This window comes from Papio anubis, chromosome 16 (assembly GCF_008728515.1).
Source record: "Papio anubis isolate 15944 chromosome 16, Panubis1.0, whole genome shotgun sequence".
NCBI lineage: Eukaryota > Metazoa > Chordata > Mammalia > Primates > Cercopithecidae > Papio > Papio anubis.
In genome coordinates, this window is record NC_044991.1 from 37825273 (window position 1) to 37844114 (window position 18842).

The following is an 18842-nucleotide window of genomic DNA, read 5'->3' on the forward strand; positions in this document are numbered from 1 at the left end:
TAAGACTATTATTTTTTTTTCGTACATATTTGGTAGAAACTACCAGTTGCCTGGATTTTTCTTGTAGGAATGTTTTAAATTATCATTTAAATTTTAAGAAAATTTCAATTATGGAGTAGGAATAAGTTCAAGAGATCTGTTGTACAATATAGTGACTGTAATTTGTAACAGTGTATTGTATTCTTGAAAATTGCTGAGTAGTTTTAGTGTTCTCACCACAAAAAAGAATGTGATACATATTAATTAGCTTAATTTAGCCATTGCACAGTGTATACACACATTTCAAAACAACATGTTATACACATTACATTAATACAATTTTTATATGTTAAGTTAAATTTTAAAAGTTAAAATAGTTATAGGACGATTTAGATTTTCCTTTTCTTGTTTTGACTTTGATAAATTATGTTTTTCTAGAAACTTACTCATTTTTTTTTCAAATTTATTGGTCCCAGATTATTCATAAAATCCTCTTATGATCAGCTTTAGTGTTTTCAGGCTTTGTGGTGATATTCCGTTTTTTATTACTGAAACTGGTTATTTGTGCTCTCGTCAATCTTTATTCTCAAGCAATACTGAGACACCTTACTGCTCTCTTCTTCCTGTTGGTTCATCTGGCCAACACAGGCACCTTTTCTCTGAGATACCTTCCCCAAGACCCCAGGAAGGGTTTTGTTGCCCTTCCCTGTGCACACATAAATGCACTAAGTGAACCTGTTGGCCACAGTGAACAGTAATCAATCCACTCTCTTCATAGCTCTCTGTGGGCCAGAGACCAGGTCTAAAGTATGGGCTTGACCCATAGGCTGCTGTTTTGCCAGGCCCTTAATTCCTGTTTTTACATATCTTAGAATGTTTAAATTTAATAGTTACCTATATATAAAATCATTTTCCAGTTTTATTATCTGAAACATTCCTTCTACCTATTTCCGCTACCCCCCTGCCCCACCATTTCTAGGTCAAAAGGCAGAAAACACACAGAATTTGAGTTCTTCAGAGCCTCAGCCTATTCAAGAGAATAAAGGACATGTGAAGAGAGAACATGAAGGAATAACAGTAAGATATTTTCAAACCATTTCAATTTCTCATTAAAAATAAACATTAATTAGTGCTCAGTAAGTAAATTTATTGGTGGCAGTGATAATTAAAATACTTTTTCTGTTTAGACAGTTTATAGGCTCAAATGATGTTGAGATCTTTTAAGATTTTGCTTGCTTTCTATGTAAAATTACAGTCACATTACAAAAATAGGAAAAAAATTAACATGAAAATGGAGTTCAACAGCTGGTCTGTGTATGGCACTATATATTTTTAAGCAGTTACCTTTGCCTGCTAAACCTGTGTTTCAGATTCCCCATTCCTGATATCAGTTTAGGTAGCCTCCACCTGACATGAGTTACTAGAATCAGTGAGTATTCACAAAGATGTTAGGTTTCTTTAAAAAAATAAAATAAAATGGCATTTATGTAAATATGTATAAAGTATAAAGAAGAAAATTAAAACATAAGCCCATAACTCATTCATGTAGATAACCCCTATTCATTTTTTTTTTTAATGTAGCATATATTCTTTGAAAAGTCAAACATCACAGAAAGATACACAATAAAAAAGGGAGAGCCTCTCCTTGCTCCCCTCCCACTGGACAATAACCCATGTTAAGTTTCTTTTTTCTTTATTTTTAAAAAGGGCATGTACTGGTTTACATCTGTATATTCTGTTTTCAACAATGAAATAAATACCCAGAAACCCACCATCAGCTTCAGATCATTTTGGCTTCTACGCTCCTTTCTTGTTCCTTCTCTCTGCTGGCTCCCCTCAGAGAGTGGCCTTATCTTGGCTTTGTGTTCATTATCCCCTTTCCTTGCTCTATAGTTTTGCTATATAAGTATGTATCTCTAAACAGGATATTCTTTAGTTTTCCTTACTTTTGAATTTTTTAATAAAGTATTATTGCTTTGTTTACTCAGTTACATATTTTTAAGATTTATTCACGTTGTGCCATGTAGCAATAGTTCAAGTTTTCTGTGATGTGGTATTCCACTATAAGTAGACCACAATTTATTTTTTCATTCTCTTGTTGGTTGATGTTTAGATTGTTTCCAGCTTTTTGTTTTTGTGAAAACTGTAGCCATGTACATTCTTGTATGTGTTTCAGTATCTGCATGTTTAATGTTTTCTCTATGATGGCTATCTAGGAACAGAATTAATGAATTATATAATAAAAGAATGTTCTTTATAAGATAACCCCTGTTCTCTAAAGTGGTTGCATCACTTATATTTTAGCCAGCATTGTGTAGAGCCACCATTGATCTGCATTCTTGCCAACACGTTCTATTATCAGATTTTTTCATTTTTATTGGTCAACTGGGTGAAAATAAGATGTCTTATTTTGCGTTTCTTAGACTACTAATAAGGTTAAAAATCTTCCTATGTGTTTATTGGCCATTTTTGTTTCATCTATGAAATGCCTACTGATGTCTTTGGTTGTTTTTCTATTGTTTGTCTTTTTCTCTTTATTTATATTTACTAGTTCTTTGTACGATCTGAGTACTGATCCTATTTTGTTTATGTTTGTAGCAAATATCTTCTTCCAATATATGGTTTATATTTTTACTTTATGGTATCTTTTGATGAACAGAAGTTCTTCATTTTGATACTCTCTATTATCATTTTTATTGTTGGAGTCTTATGGAATTTTTTAAAAGTCTCAACTAGACAGGAATAAAAATATTACCTTATATTTGTAAATGTTTCAGGTTTGCTTTACAAATTTAAGTCTTTTATCCATTTGGAATTGATTCCTGTTTATGGAGGGAGGTAGGGATCCAATTTCATTTTTTTCCTGCATAGATAACTACTTGTGTCAGGTCCTATTTATTGAATTCATTTTTCTTTATTGATCTGAAATGCCACCTCTCTTTCATATATGCTATTTCCAAGATATGTAAGGCCTCCTTTTGGTGTTTATCTTGATTCTTGGTTACTTTGTCTTTCAGACAGCACAACATCTCAGTTAATGTAGTTTTCCCACCTCTGTCTCCCTTTTCCTTCTAACGGAAGTTTTTTTTCTATAATCTTTTGTCTTTCATTGTTGCTGAGAAGTCTTCTGTCCATCCGGTCCTGTCTAGTTATTGTTCCTTGCTGTTTTGTTTATTTGTTTGTCCTTTTCCTTCCATTTCACTATAGTATATTCAGGTGCAGGAATCTTTTGGGTTCATCTATTTGTTCTTTTTGGTATATGGTGTGTGCCATGCATCTGCAAGTGCTCGTCTTCTGTCATTTCTGGAAAATTCTTGGTAACATTTCTGCATATATTGTCTCATTTTTTCCTCATTGGTTCAGTGGTATCTCCACCTGTTACATGGGACGCTGGGGTTAAAAAAAAAAAAAAAGAAATGCAAATATTGCCTCTTTTATATTCTCTCTTTGCTTTCCTTCTGGAATTCTGGGTGGAAATATATTAGACTTTCCCATTCTGTCTTCCTCGTCTCTTAAATGATTTTTATATTTTCCATTCTCATTGGCTCAGTGTTTTCTGGATAATTTTATCAGCTCTGTCTTTCATCAGTTCAGTAACTGTATCTTTACTCTGTTGTTTAATACTTCCCTTGAGTTTTTTAGTTGAGCAGTTATGCCTTTTGTTTCTGACAGTTCATGTTTGTACTTTTCAAGCATATCTTGTAATTTCTAATAATCTTTTGTTGCTTGCTCGTTTTTGTGATTCCCAACTTTTATCCCTTTAAAATGTTTACAAGTTGCAATTCTGAATTTTTTATCTGATTTTCTGAAATCCTTGGGGGATCTAAACCTGATATTTGTTGTTTCTGAGACTCTTATACATGGTGATTTATTTTCTGTAGTGTTTGATGATGATTTATTATGAGTTCCTAGCTGGCTGATCTTAATCTGCAGAAAATGTGGATTTCTAAATTGATGACATTTCAACAGCATGTTTGCATTTGTGTCTTACACCACATGGGGAGTGCTACTTTAATCCTGGAGTCTTGGTCCTCTTGCCACTGGCAGTGGTACTATTGGATTTACCCTTGCAGTAGCCACATTTCACTGCCCTGGTTTCTGCTCACTTTTAAGGGTTGAAGGTAGATTTCTTGGAAGTTTCTTTTACTTCCTTTGAGCCCCAAATTGCAACTAAAGTTTTATGTAGGATCTGTTTCTATGGCTAGAGGATATATATACCCTCTAGATATATATCACTAGATACATATACCCTCTAGATATACTTTCTAGATATACACACTAGATGTATATCATTCTTCCTTAAGGCTGTATAATAATTTTTTCATATAGTGTTAATCCTCTAAATCTTCTAAATATTTTATTCATGGCCTGCTTCTTTTTTTTAGCTTAATAGTTGTTTTTTCTTTTAATTTTTTTTCCAGTTTTGCCATGGTCAGCATTTGTGGTGCATTCCTTTTTTTAACTCTACATCTTGTTCCCCCCTTAAACCTAAGGTTCAAGGCCCACAGGCAGCTGTGTCTTTTTAGAAGGTCTGCATTTCTTCTTATTTTTGTGCTTCTTCACCGGGCTTCTCTGCATGGCCTGGTATAACCAGCATCTCTTCCTGTACATAGAACTTGCTGATTACCACCCAGTACTTCCTGCCTTGAATCCTCTTCTGTCTTCCCTCTACCACTTCATGTCCATTGCCATCTTGAACAGCTCTCCTATAAAACTGAGCCAATTAAGGCAACAGTTTATTCTGTATGCCTTTCAGAGACTGTTTATTTGCATATTTTGCTTGTATACATTATAATTATTTTGTGTAATTTGTATATGTTTTGTCTCTCCAAGCAAATTATAAGTTTTTAGAGGATGCAGATTGCCTCCTGATTTTTTTTAATCCTGTGAGTTTAATACAAGGTTAAGCAATGCTCAGGAGAGTTTGTGGCACACTTAACTAGGAAGACACTGAATGAACCTTTGGAACTCTGGATGGAGTTTGTGCCTTGCCTACCAGCACACTTACCATTTGTGTGCATAACTTAATGCCTTCCTAGAGCATTCTGTTCACTATATATGTGTGCTTGACCAGAAGAACAAATAGAACTTTAAAAGAAATCTCTTGCATATAATTTGGCATTCCTTCTTAGATCAGTTTAATTGGATGTAAGTTGACAAAGTAGAGGATATAAATAAAAGTTTCAGATCTTGAGTAACATAAAGTTAAATATAGTAATTTGTGAAAATATATCCTTCAAATGGAAAACATCAATTTATTTAGCTATTATTATTGTTCATTTCTTTTTCTTTAGAAATTTGGGCTAGAAACTTAAGTGTTATAAAAATGAAAACTTTCCTGTAGTAAGTGCAATATTTCTTTTTGTCTGAAGATTTTAGTTCGAAGAAGCAGCAGCCCTGCTGAATTGGATTTGAAAGAGGATTTGCAGCAGACACAAGGAAAATGTAGGGAAAGACAGAAGAGTAAGTTCCAGGAAATGTCTGTTCCTCTGACTATAGAGTTGATATGTTCTATTTTCTTTTTACGTTTTATTATTATTACTATTATTATTATTAGAGACACAGTCTCACTCTAGCCCAGGCTGGAGTGCTCTGGCACAATCATGGCTCACTGGAGCCTTAACCTCCCCAGGCTCAGGTGATCCTCCCACCCAAGCTTCCTAAGTAGCTGGGACTACAGGCACATGCCAATGCATTCGGCTAATGTTTCTGTTTTTTTTTTTTTTTTTTTATAGAGATGAGGTTTCGCCATGTTGCCCAGGCTGGTTTCAAACGACTGGGCTCAAGCCATCTTCCCACTTTTTACCTTCTAACTTGTGTAATAGCTTGTCAATTTGAGAGAGATGGTTGTGAAATGGAACCTTCTTATTCCTGGAATCCCAGGATTGACAAAAGGTTCATCCATACATACGATAAAACAGTTCTACTCACCTGTACCTTGAGAGGCCCGTCTTTCTACCCCTGGGCCTTTCTCCAGGAGAGTGGTACATCAGAGGCTGATGGCACGAGTGAGCAGATAGACCAGAGAGAAAAATTATCTTCCCCAGAAAGTTCCCAGAGGCTAGAAGCAAAAAGCATCAGAAGTACATTGAAGTTAATGGGATAAATACTTTGAAATGAAATGAGGTTGGAATCCTGAGACGTATTATCATATACTGTAAAACACAGCCTTAGTACTCCGCTTTCCTGAAGTCAAGTGCCAGAGTAGCATAGTAAACACCGTCTCAAGTTCAGAACAGTTCTTGATGGGTGCAGAGGAGTTCCACCTTCACCCTGCTGGCTTAGAGCCCTTTGGGAGATGAAGTTTGGTACCCACCATTGGTCACCTGGTTACTGAGACAACTTTCAGTTCTTTGTGGGTAAATAGAGGACAGCAGATTAGAAACAGCAAGGGTAAGGGACTATTAGGAGCAGATACAGAGAGCAGCCATAAGAGTGAGCAGACAGACATGTAGCTGCATAAAGTTGTTATGAAGTAGACAGGAGACTTTGAGAAGCAGAACTGTCTAGGTTCATTTTATGTCAGACAAAATAGTTCTATACGTCTTCATAGCCCAGCCTTATTATATTATGACAAATTAGAACTTATTAATGTTTAAAGGGGAGAATTTCTGTTCTAGAAAAATCTGTTGTATTGGGACACTCTATCCCCAAATGACCCTGAATGAATCACCCTAGGTCTACGTCTACCCATCAGGCTTGGAGCATACAGCATCTTTAGACTCTTCTACCCAGTAGAGTAAGCTTGCATTTGTGGTGGATTAGTTATTATCTTCTTCCTCCACCCACCTTCATTTTGTAAGTCCCAGAACACTTTAGGACTTGGTGTAGTTTGGGAAGGGGGCACTGAGTGAAGACACATTGAAGAGTGCCACTTGACCACGTGAATGATACATAGTCGTATTCATAATAGATATTTATCTCCTGTATTTGAAAGATTAATTTTCTTGACCACATGGGCACTTTATGAGCTCCACTCAAGTTCTACAGGTTCTGCCAAAGAACCTGAATGATTCCTGCTGTGTCTGCTGTTTGGTTACTTTCATATGAGTAATTGTGAACATTCTGATTTTCAGCTACTTTTTATCTTAAACTTTGGTTCTTCCGTTGTACCAGGTGAAAGTACCAACAGTGACACAGCTCTGGGCTGTATCAATGAGGCGGAGCTGTCCATGGGCCCATGGCAGACCTGTGAGGAAGACCCAGAGCTGAATACTCCCACAGATGTTGTGGCTGATGCGGATGCTCGTCATTGGTTACAACTGAGTCCCACTGATGCTTCGAATTTAACAGGTGAATTGCATTTTGGAAAAGAGGCAGTAGTGCAAACAGCTAGGAGATCAGTTGTGAATCCTTGGAGTCCTGTATACAGAGGGTTCTGAAACAGTTGTAGGAGGAAGTGTGCCATGCTCCTGACCACTGTCCACCGTAGGAGGAAGTGGTGGTATTCGTGTTAAGCCTTTATCCCTAAGTGAATTGTTCTACTCTAGAAAGAAGAGTGATTTTTCCAACTCATATATGTTGTAAATCCAGGATAAGTCAAGGAGTTTAGATAGCTTATTGATTAATTTTTTAAAATTTTTAAATAAAATATTTGGTACATAAAATGTAAGTTGTAACATATATAGTATGTAAGTTACAAGGGACAGTAATGAAGTGAACACGAGTGAGTCTGCTACCCAGCTTAAAAACTAGCATGGCACCCAAGCCAGTGAGGTCTCCTAGAGGTGTTTCTCAAGTCCCTCCCCTTCTCCCATTATTTTGGGACCCTAGCCCAAATTTGTTTTTATAATAATTTCCTTGATTTCTTTATAGTGTTACCATGCGTGTCAAGCAATATATCATTAGGTTTTGTTTCTAAACTTTAAAAATAATGACTTCATACTCTGTATTTTTTGCAACTTTTTAAATCTCAGATTGTTTGACTTCAGAGCCAAACTTTCTGGGTCGGCTTCCAGGCACTTCTGAGGAATTGCTGGGTGACCTTGAGCTAGTTATTTAATCTCTGTCCTTCTATTTCTTTGTCTTTAAATTTGGGATAATAACCCCTACTTTATAAAGGTTGTTGGAAGAATAAATGAGTGAACATCTAAGTCAGGTGCACAAAATAGTATGTGTGGAGCAGTCTGCAGTTTTAGCTACACACACACACACACACAGTGTGACACTGGGTAAGTGAACCTCAAAGGCTAAGTTCCCTTACCTGTATGACCAGTCTGATGAGAACAGGGAGACCATGGAGGAGCTGGGTTTGGTTTTGCTTTGTTTGATGGAGTGTTAGGAGAGACTCGTGCTCTGAGGAATCAGTGCGGGAAAGGCTGACCAGAGCCAAGACTTTTCTAGCTGCACGTTCATGTTCACACATAGATACCATGTATGAAAACAACCACCACAAAGTAACATGTTAAGTAAAGAGAGTTATTAAAATTCCAAAATATATTTTTAAATGATTAACATAAAGGCTAAAATTTTACCTTAAATGGATTTTTTTCAAACCAAGCAAACTAGTTTTCACTGTGTTGTAAAATTTAACCAACATCTCTGATATTTGGGAAATTCTTGATAGAATATCATTAAAACTTCATAAAAGTAACATACAAAGGTGGTATTCAATAAAATTCTTTATAGACTAATAATGACTAATAATACTATTCATTGATACGAGATTTAACATTTACAAAGAATTTTGAGGCATTCTCTTTGATTCTGTATGGGAAGCAGGCCAAGCTTATCATGTCTGTTTTAGAGATGGGGAAATTGAGACCCAGGGAAATTGTTATCAAGCTGGAGTGTGAGTTCCAGGGATGAAACTGACTTTCAAAGTGTTTTGACTCAACATGCAGTGCTGTGTCTACTCCTTTACACTGTGTTCCTGTTAAAATTAAAATTATTGTAAAGCCCTTTTACCTACTTGAGAATCCTTACAGATTATCCAAGAGAAACTCATCATCGTGATACCATAGGAGGCAAAACTGAAGCTTCAGTAGGTTGAATTTACTTAAACATGGACTAGTTTTAATTATTTTTATTGAAAGGGAAGAAAATTAGGTGATTACTTCTTTTGTCTGTTCTTTGGAAAGATTAGTTTTGATCCCATTTCAGGTTATGTATTGGACAGCTCAATTTAATAAACCTCTGTGAGGTAATGTTATATGATGTACTCCATGTTGTGATTAACTCCTCCAAATACTTAGTTCTTCTTTGAAATACTAATATAGAGAATCAGTACATGCAGTTCAATAGTTCACCTTGTCATCTGTGAAAAGGACAAACTGTAATGTGAGAAGGTTTAAGGATTATCACAATTCTGAATTTAACTTTCTGTTCTTAAGAGAACAATTTCTTCATAAATGTTCAAACTAAAACTCATATGAGCCTGATTTTTAGGACATTTTGAGAAACAATTTGAGTATATCTTTGTTTCTTGTTGAATAATCCTACCAGTTATCAAATGCTTAGAATAATAAACTGCCTCCAAAATCTTAAATTGCTTCATCACTGGCAAACTAACAGTTTACTTTTATATTTGCTTTCTCACTTAAATTATGTTTCCTGAAAATAACAGCTAAATTTACTGTGCATTGTCTTAAAGTTTACCTGGGATTTGTTTTAATCATATGTGGTAAGACATACAGATATGGAGGTGATTGTCATGGAGGAAGAATTTTCTACTCACAGATCCTGGAAACAGGGGTCATGCAGGGAAGTCAGGAGGCAGAAGGAACAAAATGGGGCAACAGCCTTTAGTGTCATTTCTATGAAAATAGCAAGGCAAGGCAGGGTATGCAGATTTAGGATTGCTAGTATGAATGACTTCAGTGGGCTCTGGAGCATACGGGCTATTTCTACTTGCCTGGTACCCACCCAGTCCTCGGATGACAGGGCAGAGGATATTGACTTAGTATGTGAGAACTAGAGAAAGGAGGTAGTTGGAGGGTCTGAATTTTGAATTGGTAGGTTTGAATATGAAAGACCTGCTGCCTGGTGAATAGACTTCTATCTCTAGGAATTAGCTAACCCTGGAAGTGGCAGTGCTTCCCTGATCAGTGAGGCCCTAATGCCAGAGCATTGAGAAAACAGAAAATAAGAAAATATAGTTAATACATACATACATTTAGTTCTGTTGAAATAGTCAGGGGAGGGGGACATTTATGAGTCTACAGCTAAGAATCAGTATTGTCATTTACCTCATCCCTTGTTTAACAAATAAGCTTATAGTCTAAAATACTGATTTAGATGCTATGAGAAATAAAAAGATGAATAGGTCATAAGCTACTATAGTTTTTAAGTGCTTACAAAAAGGACAGAAGACACAACATTTATCCTAATAGTCACAGATAATGTGATAAATTCTATGAAATTTACTTAAAGTTGTAATCATAGAGATAGACAAATAGATGGATGGAACAGAAGATAAAATACAGAACTGAGTGCACACAGACATGGAATCATGATATATGATATATGTGGCTTGTCAGAGCTGACAAGGAAACAATGTATTGTTCAACAAATTTCTGTGGGACAGGTACTTAGCCATATGGAAAAAAATGAAATAGAATTCCTACCTCATACTATGTCCAAAGTCAGTTTCAGAGGGATAAAATATATAAATGTGAAAAGGAAAATTGAAAAACTTGGAAGAAAACATCTTTTTGAAAAGGGTCTATGATTTTTTTTTTTTTTTTTTAAAAAAAGCTAACCATAAGAAAAGTGTCAGTAATTCAACCTCAGCAAAATGAAAACTCTATTACCAGATAAACTTTTAAGAATTCTGTGGTTTAGCAGAACCACAAAGGAAAAAAACCAACTTTGTTGCTCTTTCCTTTCCATGTTCTTGTTAGCTCAGTGATAAGTTTTAAGGTAAGGTTTGGTGAGAAATGTTATCCAGCATCTTGGTTTAGTTGGGAGATTCCAAGGTCTTTCTCTACTGGAATGCAGACTCCAGGAAGGGGAGGCCTGTTATCTGCTGTCTGCACAGCTGATTCTTGCTTCCAGGAATAGTGCAGGACAGGAGAGAAGCATTCAATAAATACTTGAATCAGTGAACAAATACACTTTAAGCTGCAAGCTGCTGTTTTATATAGCTGAAAAGAGCAATTAAATTTTAATTTTTTAGAAATAATATATAAGACAATTTCAAAATCTCTTTTATTTAGTGTGTTTATCACAGTCTTGCATCCAAACATTACAGAAATCTTTTTACCACTCCTGCTTTTAGTTATAGCTGTGAAAATGAATTACATCTCCTGTTACCTGCCACTAAAATTGTTTTTCCAAGAATGCTTTGTCAGTATTCTCTGTCATCACCTATATTTTTGGCATTTTCACCAGACTTTGATGTGTTTAGAAGTCATGAAATATTAGAAAGAAAAATAATAATGATAGCTACTGGGGCATTGGTAGCTCACCTTCTAAAATCTTTGCAGTGAACAGTGGACATCCTTGCAAAGGAGAGGAAGAAGGAGAGGAGAGCCAGGCTGCACTGGTGGGAATGGGATGCCACCTTGCTGCTTCTCCACTTGATCATTGACCTCCAGGCCAGGCCTGAATTTTCTGGTGCTAGAATTAAGTTGTTTCACTCAGGCCTTTGAGTTTGTTTTTTGTGTTTAGATTTCAAATCAAAAGGAAAATTTGTTTTCAGAGACTGAGGCTACGTTTCTTTAACACTGTGCCAAGCTTATATAAAATCGTAGCCATGTAAAATCACCATTCGGCCATAAATGCTTATTTTGCCTATTACCGAGACTTATTTCGTGGCTGAAATCCTTTCTATATTTGCAGAGTTCTAAACTTTTAGATATCTTTGTAAAAATTATTTATGTGTTTGGAGAAAGATGATACGATTATGGTTGTAAGAGTTTTCACTTTAATAAAAAAATTTTAAGTTGTAGCATTAAGTAGTAATAAAACAAAAAGATAGTAGGCTAGCATACTAGGTTGCTAATGAAAATAAAATAAACTAAATATTGGATATTTTTAGGGTGAACATGAAATTTTCTGAAGTCTCCCAAATCCCCATTTTTAATTAAGTGCTCCTTCACTGAGGAACCTTCTACATGTAAAATGTCAGCATCTGTTCTCTCACTTATGCTACCAGCAGAATAATTTTGGGCAAAACATTTCAACTCGTTAACATTTTTGTTCATAGTAATACTGAGGAAAGTCATACAGGCATCTCAGAAACTCCTAAAGAAGTCAGCATACTTTGATAATTTTATGGAGGATGTTGCCTAGGATTTTATCATCGAAGCATGAGTTTTTCTGAGTGTAAAGCAGTATTTAAGCAGATTTGCTATGTGGGATTCTTTCATAAGTAAGGGCATATTCGTTGGCAGGTTGCAAAGAGGTGCAGGTGATGATGAGGTACCTGTCTACATGTACTTAGAGTGGTTACTCAAGCAAAGCTCCAGTGTGATTGGGATGCTGGGGGCCAATCTCTGTTTTGGATAGCTACATTTTTGGAGTGAAGGTTAGTGATGAAACAAAGCTGCAAATTATCTAATCCCCTTACTTTTTTTTCTCCTCAAGGGATTGAAAATGCCATGACATACTTTATGAGAAAAATAAATGCCATATTATGCTGCTTGTTGACTTGGGGGCTCATGTTGCTTCATAAGCATTTATTGATGCTTCAGCATACCTTCTCAGACTAACAGATTCCTGATATTGTATTTACTTTACAGAATTAGGATGATGAGTCTCTCTTCCGAGGTTTTATAAAAGTCAGAGAACCCAGAAGGCCCATAATTAGGCTTTTTGCACCCTGCCTTTCAGGCACAGTGTGTAGGAATTCCAGTTTGGAATATATCTGCACATTTTAATGTGTCTCCTGAGTTGAGTATATGATACCCTTGTGGGAACTACAGATATGTTTTCCTCTAAGAAGGAACAGTGCCTCTGTGTTTGGGAAGGCCTTTCCATGACACCATGTGCCATCGTTATTACATCTTTTGTTTTCGTGTCTTGGGATCTTTCCATCGCTAATTTAATAAACATAGCTTATTATAGTGAGCAGCCGTTTTTGGACCTGCCCTGGCTCCTTTTCAGATTCATTTTTTTCTTGCCTGTTGTTGTCCTTGTCATTCCTCTACTTGAATTCCTCAGATTCAGAGATTGTGCTTCGGTTTCTTTGATTAGGCCTTAAAAATGCCAACAACATATACACTCAAGATGACACTCAGTGGGGGCTGATAATTGCCTAGAAATCAGCCTGGCTTTATTTGTATGGGGTGAAGAAGAGAACTTTGGGAATAATTATCTTAATAAATTAACAATGTGTTATGTTCAAAAATTAGGAGAATAACAGAATAACATAGATGTTAATAAAAAGGAACCAATAAAGCTGAGAGCATACATGCGTGTACTAGAAAGCAAATAAACAATAGAAGACAACTAAAAATTGTTCTTTAAAAACAATAATAAAATAGACAAACAGGCAAGATTGATCAAGAAAAAAATGTTGGAGGTGAAAAGGGAACAACTACAAAACCAATATAAATTTTAAAAATAATACAGTATGCTATTCAAATAGATCTATAAAAATAAAGGATAATTTCTAGCTTTACTAAACCTTCATGTAAAAGAGAAACTATCTCTTTCGTCCCATTCAATAGAAAGAGAAAGAAACTCACTTCTGTTATCTACCTTGTGTTACCTTGGTAACACACCGGACAAGGTCAGTATGAAAAAAACATAATTAGAGACCATCTCACTTATAAACATATAAGCAAAAAATTCAAAATAAGGCATTAACAAATGAGATTGAAGAATATTGGAAAAATATCATACATCAGGGCTAAGAGAAGTTCATTCCAGGAATGCAAAAGAAAAGCCTATGAGAAAGATATCCAATAGATCCCAACTGAGGAACAGTCTATAAAGCAGTACTCCTTAAAACCATGAAGGTTATCAAACACAAAGAAAGTTTTAAGAAAACTCACAGTTGAAAGGAGGCTGTGGAGACATGACAGCTATTTGTTATGTGATATCCTGGATGAGATCCTGGAACAGAAAAAAGAATTACATAAAAACTAAGGAAATCTCAATGAAGTGTAGACTTTATAATCATCTTTTAGTATTGGTTTGTTGTAATAAATATTCCATTTGAATATAAGATGTTAATAGTGGAGAAATTAGATATGGAGTATATGGGAACTCTGTAGTATTGTCACAATTTTTTATAAATCCAAAATTGTCTTAAAAAATAAATTTTATTTGGCCGGGCACGGTGGCTCAAGCCTGTATTCCCAGCACTTTGGGAGGCCGAGACGGGCGGATCACGAGGTCAGGAGATCGAGACCATCCTGGCTAACACGGTGAAACCCCATCTCTACTAAAAAAATACAAAAAACTAGCCGGGCGTAGTGGCGGGCGCCTGTAGTCCCAGCTACTCAGGAGGCTGAGGCGGGAGAATGGCGTAAACCCGGGATGCGGAGCTTGCAGTGAGCTGAGATCCGGCCACTGCACTCCAGCCTGGGTGACAGAGCGAGACTCCGTCTCAAAAAATAAAAAAATAAAAAATAAAAAAATAAAAAAAATAAATTTTATTTTAAAAAAACTAATTCAGGGAAAAATTACCAAATATAAAGTAAATGCATTAAAGCCAACAAAAATTATAAAATAAGTGGCTTTTAAAAATAAGCAAGAGGAATGCGTAACAAAGACATTACAAATTGTAATAATGCATATTATTAAAGACAGTAGAGTGAACAAACACAAATAACCCCACTTATTCTCCAAACCCTACCTAAGCCACATTGAAAGGATTTATATTAAATAAGACATAAATCCACAAGGGCAAAGATGGCAGGAGAAAGACAGTAGCAACGAACTTCTTGAAGTTACAGAACAGGTGGCCTGTGGTAAATGAATTGGCAGACCTGAGAATATTAAATCCTGTGTCAGTAGTAGGGAAAGCCAAGAAACAACCTGACTTAAATTAATGCGGGTTCTCTGAAAGGGTTAGAAAATTTCCCATACCAGGTAGCTACAGAAGTAGGAAGTGATGATGGGGCTGAAAACAGAAAGACTGTAAGTCTGTTTAAGAATTAGTTAGAGCTCTGTTGCCATGGGCCACTGCTTTTTCACCCTAGAAGATGGTACAAGTAAATTTGCGGGGGTGGGGGTTGTGGGTTGGAGTCATCAACACGTCTGAGTGCAGAGATGCTGTCTTGAAAACAGAGGGATTAAAGGAGAGTTTACATACTCTTTGAGCAGGAGAGAGTCTTTCGAATTCCAGGGAAAAAAAAAAAAAACTCAACATACATATATCTGAGGTTCTTCAGGAACACAGTGAAACTGACCGAAGACCATGCCTGCTTATGGACTCTGCTTCTATTCGGTCCTGAGCATGTAGAGCTGTCAAATATGTTGGTGGAGAAATGAGTTTAAACTTGAGGAAAGAAATCCAGGCCAGAAGTGGGCATGTAGAGCTGTGAGTATATGGAGGGCATTGAAATATGTATGGCAGTAAGTCTGTATGAGATTAAGAAGGGCATTAGTATACATAGAGAAGACAACAGCTCCAGGGCCCTTCAGTGTCCGCAGTCCATGAGATGAAGAAGCACCAGCAAAAGAAGAAGACCAGGTGAGAGTCATACCTGGGGGTCAAATGGTTGAAGCGTTTCAGAAAGCAGACATGATTACCTGAATCAAATGCTACTGAGGACTGGACATTGAGCACTGCATTAAACAACGTGGAAGTCTTTGGTGGCCTACTCAAGTACCATGCCAGTGGAGAAAAGGGAGAGAACACATGGGGGCTGAGGCTATGACATGTGAGAACAGAGACTGAACTTTGTGCAGAGGCTGCAGGTTGGAGATGTGGAAACCAGAATTTAAAAACTGAGCTGCGGGAGATTAGAGGAATGTGCTTGGCCATGGAAGCAAATAGATACAGAATTGTGGAAAAAGGGCCTGAGGAAGAAGCGTTAAATGCTGCAAGGAAGTCAAAAGGATGAAGAGTGAGAAAATACAATGTGCAGTTAAAATGCTTGCCTCTGTTGATTATTACATACATACTATGAAATACAATTTTTTTGTTATAATACATCATTCTTTAAATGGTGCCTATGTGTCTTTGGCTGCTTTTCCATTTACTCTAAAAATGTAAAGGCTTATGATTTTAGGAAGCTGGAGACTTATTCAAATCAGTCTCCCCTAGCCTTTACTCATCCTAAAGCAACAGGTATCCAAAGAACAAAATTCTGTAACTTAATCCATAAAATTAGATATACATGTAAATCATTAAATTCTTCTTCAACTATTTGTTTCAATGCACAAAGTTTCATATTTCATAATTAAATATATATTACAAAGACATTCTGTGCCTTGAACTTGTTAGCATACTCCCATCTCACAGCCTTTGCTCTAGCTTTTCTCCCTAACTGGCTCTTCCCCACATAGCTGCACAGCCCATTTGCACATCATCTTCAAGTTCGAGTCACAAGTTACTGCATGCTTAAAATCTTTAGTCACTGGAGAACTGCAAACAAAAACCTCAATGAGATAACTGCTCCATGCCTATAAGAATGGTTAAAATTTAAAAACTGACAGCATCAAGTTCTAGCAAGGATGTAGAGCAAGTGGAACTCTCATACTTTGCTCGCAGGAGTGCAAACCGTAACAGCACTTTGGACAACAGTTTGACAGTTTCTTTATTCAGTTTAATGTTTATTAAGCATACGCTTATGATTGGACCCAGGAATCTGACTCCTAGATATTTACTGAAGAGAAATGTAAACATATGTTAACACAGAAGCTTGTACATGAATGTTTATGGCAACTGTATTCATAATTGCCAAAAACAGGAACCAATCTAAATATCTACAGGTGAATGGATAAACTATGACACATCTATGAAATAGAATATTAATAGCAATAAGAAGAAACAACTGATACCCATAGCTGTGTAGATGAATCTCAAATGCATTTTGCTGAGTGAAAGAAACCAGACAGAAAGGCTACAAACTGTAGGATTTCATTCATGTGACATTCTGGAAAAGGCAAAACTATAGGAACAGAAAACAAAGCAGTGGTTGCAAGAGGCTGAGAATAGAGGAAGGGGACCAATTATGAAGAGGCATTTTTTGGAGTGATGAGATCTTCCATATCTCAATTATGGTGGCAGTTTATGGCAACAGTTACATGAATGTACACATTCCTTAAAACTCCTTAAACCTGAAAGGGAGATTTCCTGTATGCACATCTTACCCCCATGAACCTGACCTAAGAACAACAACTACCTCAAATGTTACTCTGGCATTGAGGCTTCCCTGGCCACCCATTTCCATGGCACTGTTTCTCACCTATCCTGCTCAAGGTTCTCCCTCTTCCTCTCCCCTGGTTTATAAAACCCATCACAGGGTCTCCAGGAACTGTTATGTCATGTCTTAGCTTTTTGCTCTTTTAGTTTGAAGAATGAAAATCATTTGACCGTTCTTCATTGATCCTGCTTTTCTCTTGTTTTAAATTCTCAGCTGTTTCACATTTTTTGCCTTAATTATTTTACTTTGAATACATTAATTTTTAAGAATAGGTAATTTGTGTTAAAGAAAAAAGATATGATGAAATCAAGATTGTTTACAAGGTTAACAGATACGTTTTTCTGCATAGATAGCAGTGAGTGCCTCGCAGATGACTGTAGTATAATCGCCGGGGGGAGCCTCACTGGTTGGCACCCAGACTCTGCTGCTGTGTTGTGGCGAAGGGTCTTGGGGATCCTTGGAGATGTGAATAACATCCAGTCACCCAAGATCCATGCCAGAGTTTTCTGCTATCTCTATGAACTCTGGTACAAACTAGCAAAGGTAAGTCCTGCTATATTACTTTTTATTCTAATCCAGGAAAATGGTCGTATCATTTAATGTAAAAACTGTGTTGCAGTTAATTACTGAACATATTCTGAAACACAAATGGTACATTTAGACAAAGTACATTTGATTATGGAAGAGTAATCATATATAACATGAATATTTTATAAATGCAAAAGTTGTTTCATTTAGTGCAAAAGTAGAATATCGCTATAGGATATTAAATACAGGATGTTAAGTAGTTCTAGTTACTCTCTTTATAAAAGTAATACTGGTTTTATTGTATAAAATTTGAAAAATGTAGAAAAATACAAAGAAGAAAATTAACATCACTATTCATAGAAATAGCCAATATTAATATATAGTCTTCTTTCTTTTTATGAAAGTAGAATCTTAGAGTACATACAATATATTTTTTTTTTTTTCTGAGATGGAGTCTTGCTGTGTCGCCTAGGCTGGAGTGCAGTGGCGCCATCTTGACTAACTGCAACCCTCTGCCTCCCAGGTTCAAGCAATTCTCCTGCCTCAGCCTCCCGAGTAGTATATACAATTTTTATTCTGATTTTTGTTTGGGTTCTGACATTCACATGTTATTAAATTTTTTTTTCAAAAACATGGTTCATGTTTGTTCACTATAACTCATTAAAACGTTACTTATCATTTGGAATTCAGTACCTCCCCAGCCATTAATGTTCAAGGAAAAGCAATGCCTTTGTTTTGTATTTAAATCTAAAACCACATACAGTGAGCCAAACATACAATTCAAAAGGATAATCTCACAACAAAAGAGAAACTTGTAAATATTACAGGTTTTCACTTAACTTATAGAAATTTAAGTGAAAGCAGCTATTTGGTCATGGAAAATAACGTTGAAATACTGTTAGGATAAACGTAATGTTACCTACCCTAAAATTCTCCTCTTTGTGAATTAGATACGGGATAATCTAGCAATAAGCCTGGATAACCAGTCTTCTCCATCTCCTCCAGTTTTGATCCCACCTCTCAGAATGTTTGCATCATGGCTATTTAAGGCAAGTGGATGTGTGTTTATTC

The 18842-nt window shown here is 36.2% G+C and overlaps 1 protein-coding gene across 9 annotated transcripts in view; it reads left to right on the forward strand.

Moving 5' to 3' along the window:
- Positions 1-18842, forward strand: part of RALGAPA2 (Ral GTPase activating protein catalytic alpha subunit 2) — a 320907-nt gene that overhangs the window by 120083 nt on the left and 181982 nt on the right. For all 9 annotated transcript variants that reach the window (XR_004178987.1, XM_021921290.2, XM_021921288.2 and 6 more), the window contains 5 exons: positions 959-1056; positions 5352-5442; positions 7096-7272; positions 17593-17786; positions 18722-18820. Coding sequence is in view for 8 of the 9 variants with exons in the window: in XM_021921290.2 (XP_021776982.1) it covers positions 959-1056; positions 5352-5442; positions 7096-7272; positions 17593-17786; positions 18722-18820 (659 nt within the window). In the remaining variant the exon portion in view is untranslated. The remainder of the gene's footprint in view (positions 1-958; positions 1057-5351; positions 5443-7095; positions 7273-17592; positions 17787-18721; positions 18821-18842) is intronic.